The sequence below is a fragment of the Symphalangus syndactylus genome, chromosome 12, assembly GCF_028878055.3.
Source record: "Symphalangus syndactylus isolate Jambi chromosome 12, NHGRI_mSymSyn1-v2.1_pri, whole genome shotgun sequence".
Lineage (NCBI taxonomy): Eukaryota > Metazoa > Chordata > Mammalia > Primates > Hylobatidae > Symphalangus > Symphalangus syndactylus.
Window position 1 is genome coordinate 84,247,771 of NC_072441.2, and position 7,003 is coordinate 84,254,773.

At 45.4% G+C, this 7,003-nt stretch overlaps 1 protein-coding gene across 13 annotated transcripts in view; it reads right to left on the reverse strand.

Moving 5' to 3' along the window:
* Positions 1-6,963, reverse strand: part of GON4L (gon-4 like) — a 114,530-nt gene extending 107,567 nt beyond the window's left edge. For 7 of the 13 annotated variants that reach the window (XR_010117594.1, XM_063626704.1, XM_063626703.1 and 4 more), the window contains exons 1-2: positions 4,460-4,596; positions 612-1,142 (exon numbers count right to left, since the gene is read on the reverse strand). Coding sequence is in view for 10 of the 13 variants with exons in the window: in XM_063626704.1 (XP_063482774.1) it covers positions 612-1,116 (505 nt within the window). In the remaining 3 variants the exon portion in view is untranslated. Of the gene's footprint in view, positions 1-611; positions 1,143-2,789; positions 2,980-4,459; positions 4,597-6,942 lie in introns of those variants that run through there. The other 6 variants (XM_063626702.1, XM_063626698.1, XM_063626707.1 and 3 more) reach the window with 4 other exon arrangements.
* Positions 6,964-7,003: the final 40 nt, after the last annotated feature.

Consider the following 7,003-nt stretch of genomic DNA (forward strand, 5'->3'; position numbering starts at 1 on the left):
CCCGGGAGGTGGAGCTTGCAGGGAGCCGAGACCGCGCCACTGCACTCCAGCCTGGGCGACAGAGCAAGACTCCGTCTCAAAAAAGAAAGAAGAAAGGGATACATAAATGGATATAGGGAATGGGAGGGGAAAAGAAAGTCTATATCCATTCATAAAGTTCACTGCTGGCCAGGCATGGTGGCTCACACCTGTAATCCCAGCACTTTGGGAGGCCAAGGCGAATGGATCACCTGAGATCAGGAGCTCGAGACCAGCTTGACCAACATGGTAAAACCCCGTCTCTGGTAAAAAATACAAAATTAGCCAGGCGTGGTGGCGCATGCCTGTAATCCTAGATACTTGGGAGGCTGAGGCAGGAGAATCGCTTGAACCCAGGAGGTGGAGGCTGCAGTGAGTCGAGATCCCACCATTACACTCTAGCCTGGTGACATGGCAAGACTCCGTCTCAAGAAAAAAAAAAGTTCACTGCTGACCCTTAGAAACACAGCAGTTCCAGTTCCGTACCAAGTCAATATCCCTTTTCAGAAATACTACTCTGTAAAGGTACCCAGAAATAGCAATGGCAAAGTGGTTTTGACAAGAATGTAACCTAGAGACCTTTTATACCTTACCTCCTTCTTCCTTGACTTCTTCACTAGGCTCTTCTGAAAAAGGCTCCTTTAGGATAAGATGATCACGTCTGTCTTCTTGAGTAACTGGCCCAGGCCTGAGTGTAATTTTTTTCCCTCTCTTTGAGCCAGTAGCCTGGAGTTTTCCTTTACCAATGTGTATATTAAGGGGGTGAAAAGACTCCAAGGAAGGTAGGGTGATTCCCTGAGAGATGGCCACATCAACACCTTCTAGAATTGGTACATTTGTGTTCTGGGTGAGCATCCCAGAGCTCAGAGATGTATCCTCCATACCAAGCTGATTTCCTGCATCCTGCACAGATTGTACTTCGAAGCCAGCTACTCTGCCATGACTTGGATCCCAGGACACTGACACCGAACTCAAGTCCTTAACCTGGTCAGATTCTGGTTTAACAGTTGATTCTAGGTCTACGTTGTTTTCCTCCTGATTGCCTTTATGCTGTAGGGACTCTGTCACTGTAGTTCTTCTCTTCTTACAGGGCAACATTTTAAAAGTCCCACTTTTGTTCCATTCTGAAAGAATAAAAACAAGTTCTTACTGCCTTCATATTAATTAATAGTAATAACATTTACTCAATTATCTTTTCATTTATTCATGTTCGATCATAAACACAATACTTCACACCAAATGCACAATTTCCCTTTAGGTGGAAGTTGAGAGACAGTGGTTAAGTGACTGAGTTCAAATCTCAACTCTACTGATTACTACTGATGGACTACTGTTACCTAGGCCAAGTGATTTAACCTCTCAAATCTTCAGTACCCTCAACAGTAAAAAATAATTGCTCTTACTTCATAGAATTGTTACAATTAAAGAGTAAGTGATTAATAAACAATTTTTTTGTTTTGTTTTGTTTTGTTTTTGAGACAAGAGTCTCGCTCTGTCTCCCAGGCTGGAGTGCAATGGCGCAATCTCGGCTCACTGCAACCTCTGCCTCTCGGGTTTTACGCCATTCTCCTGCCTCAGCCTCCTGAACAGCTGGGACTACAGGCGTGCACCACCTATGCCTGGCTAATTTTTTTTGTATTTTTAGTAGAGATGGGGTTTCACCATGTTAGCCAGGATGGTCTCGAACTCCTGGCCTTGAGATCCACCTGCCTCGGCCTCCCAAAGTGCTGGGATTACAGGCGTGAGCCACCGCGGCCGGCAAACATTGTTATTATTACCATCAGGGTGGTAGACTAGCATGATGCTGAGAGTAAACTGTGGAGTCAGACTGTCTGGATGTTGCCCAAGTCACCCTCTCTCCAGCTTTATGACCTTGTGGAAGTTACTCAACCTGAATCTCAGTTTCTTCAGCTATAAAATGGAATATAATAGCATCTGCTTCATTAGATGGTAAATGATCAATACATGTTTGCTATTGCTGTTTTCATAAACAGGTATTTCCATTAATAGAAACAAATCAAAAGCAAAGTGTGATTGTTTAAAAGGTTAGGCTATGTTGGCTGGGCACGATGGCTCACGTCTATAATCCCAACACTTTGGGAGGCTGAGGTGGGCAGATCACCTGAGGTCAGGAGTTCAAGACCAGCCTGATCAACATGGAGAAACCCTGTCTCTACTAAAAATACAAAATTAGCTGGGCATGGTGGCACACGCCTGTGATCCCAGCTACTCCAGAGGCTGAGGCAGGACAATCACTTGAACCCGGAGGCAGAGGTTGCAGTGAGCTGAGATCGCTCACCATTGCACTCCAGCCTGGGCAACAAGAGCGAAACTCCATCTCAAAAAAAAAAAAAAAAAAAAATGGTTAGGCTATATTAACAAATTTTGTGTTGAAAAAAGGAAGATGAGAGTCCTACTATCCTCTGTGCTATGTTACTTCTTGGCTTTTTGCTTCAATTCTAGTTATCACATTTTAAGGGCATTACTGACCTAAACCAGAGGGTATCCTCTATGTTCTTTTAGTATCTGTTTGCAAACCTCTTTTACAGTACTTATCAGTTTTGTAATGGTCTCTCATCTTTCTCATCTCCTTCCTCCAAAACTACGAGCTTTTTGAGAAACAGGATTATTTCAACTCATATCCCTAATATCCAGCAGTATCTGGGTTTTTTTTTGAAACAAGGTCTTGCTCTGTCACCCAGGCTGCACTGCAGTGGCACGAACATAGTTCGCTGCAGCCTCGACCTCCTGGGCTCAAGCAATGCTCCCACCTCAGTCTCCCAAGTCATTGAGATTACGGTCCCATCCAAGCCACTGCACCAGTTCAGTATTTGGGTGTTATTGATACTCAATGTGTCACCGAATGTTGTAGATACTCAATGAATGCTCCCTGAATAATAAATGAAACAGAGGTTAAACAACTTATTCTGTGCAGCATTTGGGCCAAATGTTAAGCATTATATAAAAACTGATGGTGGCTGGGTGCAGTGGCTCACACCTGTAATCCCAACACTTTGGGAGGCCAAGGCAGGCGGATAACAAGGTCAGGAGTTCAAGACCAGCCTAGTCAATATGGTGAAACCCTGTCTCTACTAAAAAATACAAAAATTAGCTGGGCGTGGTGGTGGGCACCTGTAGTCCCAGCTTCTTGGGAGGCTGAGGCAGGAGAATTGCTTGAACCCGGGAGGTGGAGGTTGCAGTGAGCCAAGATCATGCCACTGCACTCCACCCTGGGCAACAGAGGGAGACTCTGTCGAAAAAAAAAAAAAAAAAAAAAAAAAAAAAAAGGGCATCTTATTACCCAGGAAAACTTTACTGTCATAAATAGATCCAATAATAGAATAAGCCGCCTTGTGTTGGATCACTGGCAATGTTCAAGTGAAGCCTGAATGCCCACTTATCAGAGTACTGGATGAAAGCTTGAACTAGAGAACTGGAAAATAAAAGTTCTTTGTAACTCTAAGCGTCTAAGGTTAGATTTCTCTTTCTTTCTTTCTTTTCTTTCCTTCTCTCTCTCTCTTTCTCTCTTTCTTTCCAGAGACAAGGTCTCGCTCTGTTGCCCAGACCAGAGTGCAGTGGCAAGACCCTAGTTCACTGCAGCCTCAGACTCCTGGGCTCCAATGACCCTCTGGCCTCGGCCTCCCGAGCAGCTGGGACTACAGGCACTTGCCACCACCCTCAGTGACTTTTTTTCTTTCTTTTTTTTTTTTTTTTTGTAGAGACGGGGTTTCGATTTGTTACCCAGGCTGGTCTCAAACTCCTGGCCTCAAGCGATCCTCCCGCCCCAGCCTCCCAAAGTGCTAGAATTTTAGGCGTGAGCCACCACGCTCCACCTACAGTTAGTTTTAAACCTCCCTTCTGTTTCTCCAAGACATTAGGGGAGATTCTCCATCCCCTCAATCAACTGATGTAATTAAAACTCTGTAATTAACGCTCAATAAAACATGAAGATTTCGTTGATTCCTGTGAGAGATGGTGGTGACCTGATGAGAAATAGAATGGGAGTAGCCAGGGCAGCTCTTTTATTTCACAGATGATTACTGAGATCAAAAAAAGGGAAAAAAAAGAAAAAGAAAGAAAAAGAAGGAAAGAAAGACAGCTACTTCAGCTCCAAGCACCTCAAACACAGCAGTAGCTCGACAGAGTCCGCTTTTTTGGGAACCCAAGTCGGACCAGCAGGGTGAATGAATGCCAGTGTGGAGGCAGCCCCGGCACGGCCCTCTCCTAGGAAAACATTTTCAAAAGGGGTCCTAACCGCGCTTCCACCTCGGTGCCCAGAGCTGGCTCCAGTCCCCATTCCCAACTAGACACTGGACTTCACGCCTTTAACTTCCGCCACGCACCCAGCGCCCACCCTCAGACCCGACCCTCTCATCCTGGATATCGTTCGCCCAGGTGTCCCAGCTCCCACCTGCCTCTTCCTACCCCACCACACACAAACCTGTACCCTCACCAGCCGGCCTGATTCCGCGGAAACGGATTTGGCACCACCGGAAGTCAGCCAACAACAGCGAATTGCGTGCGCGTCCCCGAGCCTCGGAGCGCCGAGCCGCAGGGCATCAAGGAGCATGCGCCTAACACTATGCGCCATCCCATTTTGGGGCAGAGTGAAGCCACAACGCTAGTGCGTCAGTTATTGGCAAAAAAATTTAAAGGCACTACTTGGCTTTCTCTGCCCATGGAGTTACCCTACTCAAAACTGAGGTTAAGATTCAGTGGTTTTAGGCCGGGCGCGGTGGCTCACGCTTGTAATCCCAGCACTTTGGGAGGCCGAGGCGGGCGGATCACGAGGTCAGGAGATCGAGACCACGGTGATCAGGAGATCGAGACCACGGTGAAACCCCGTCTCTACTAAAAAAAATACAAAAAACTAGCTGGGTGTGGTGGCGGGCGCCTGTAGTCCCAGCTACTCGGAGAGGCTGAGGCAGGAGAATGGCGTGAACCCGGGAGGCGGAGCTTGCAGTGAGCCCAGATTGCGCCACTGCACTCCAGCCTGGGTGACAGAGCGAGACTCCGTCTCAAAAAAAAAAAAAAAAATATTCAGTGGTTTAGATTAACAGCTAATTTGGAGGCCGAGCGCGGTGGCTCACGCCTGTAATCCCAGCACCTTGGGCGGATTACCTGAGGTCGGGAGTTCAAGATCAGCCTGGCTAACATGGTGAAACCCTGTCTCTACTAAATATACAAAATTAGCTGGGAGTGGTGGCTCACGCCTGTAATCCCAGCTACTCCGGAGGCTGAGGCAGGAGAATCGCTTGAACCCGGGAGACAGAGGTTGCAGTGAGCCGGGTTAGTGCCACTGCACTCACTCCAGCCTGAGCGACAGTGAGACTCTGTATCAAAAAAAAAAAAAAAAAAGATTAACAACTAATTTTTCTCACTACAAATCACCTGGAACACAGGACCAAGGGACTGAAGAAGTCATAAAATGCCAGAAAAAGAAGTCTCTAAGTTACAAATAGTGCAGGCTCGTGATTAAAACTAAGGCAGTCTTGGACTCAGGCTGTAGTAATTATTCATATATGTACAATATTCTGCATTTTACAAAATGCTCTCACATTTTCTTAGGTGACTTGGTCTGCACAATAGACTGTAAGATTATAATATCATATTCCAGTTTGCACAGGACAAATTTCTGGCTCAGCTGAGTAGATGATTTCACAACGGTACACAGACAGCTATCAAGGAGAATCAGGTATTAAGTCTCCTAACTCTAGCTAATAATGCATTGACCCAGTGCCCAGGAGGCTGCCTGGGGTGTAACAGATGTTCAATAATTCAATACATGCTTTTTGAATGAGCGAATGAATGAATGACTCCTAAAATGATGTTATTTCCACTTTTCTAGAAAAACGCAATGTCTGGAATCCACGGAGATTAAAAAAATAAAAATAAAAACAGAATGTCAAAAGGTGGAAAAATACTTTCAACCCCCTCATTTTACAGGTAAACCATCAACAAAAATTTATACATTTGAACTAATCCTGTCTGTAAACAGAATCCAACGGATGAAATTATCCACAGCCAAAATGAAGGTTGAAATTTATGCAAACATGGCAGTAGTCTGACTCTAACCTGAATCACACCAACTCTCCCAAATACCAAGGAAGACTCCAGAAGCTCGGAGTTTCATGTGTGTTGTTCTTTGACCTACAGAATACACAGATCTTTCGGTTTGGCCTCTCTCTCTCATATGAAACCCTAAGCACTTGAGGTTCATTAAAAAAAATTCGACACTGATTAACTTTGGCACTTTTCATTAGTTTTTTTTTTTTTTTTAAACAGCTTTACATACCACAATATCCGTTTGTTTTACGTGTACAATTAAATGATTTTTTTGTTTGTTTGAGACGGAGTCTTGTTCTGTTGCCCAGGCTGGAGTGCAGTGGCGCGATCTCGGTTCACTGCAACCTCCACCTCCTGGGCTCAAGCGATCCTCGTGTCTCAGCCTCCCAAGTAGCGTGCGCCACCACGCCCGGCTAATCTTTGTATTTTTAGTAGAGACGGGGGTTTCACCATGCTGGCCAGGCTGGTCTCGAACTCCGACCTCAAGTGATCTGCCCGCCTCGGCCTCCCAAAGGTTTGGGATTATAGGCATGAGCCACCGTGCCCGGCTGTTTTTTTAAATTAGTAAATGTTCAGAGTTGTGCAACCATCCCCAGGTTTGGTCTTTCATCAGAGTTTCTGACGTTTAAGACAGTTTCCATCCACTGTGAAATATAAGCCTAAAAAAAAAGTTCCCTAATAACTTTTAGCGGTCTCAGAAATGCATAATGATGGCAATCGATACCGAAATCCAGGCAGTACAGAATTTTATTTTCCCAAAATTCTGGAACTCAGGACCGAGAACATTTTGCTGCTGTATTAAAGCCCAGGAAACTGAAATCAGAGGATTTCATATAATAATCTACCTACGCTTCTTACCCTTCAGTACTTTCTCATTTTGGAACCACAGCGCGTCAGTGGGCGGGGCCTCATTCTCGGG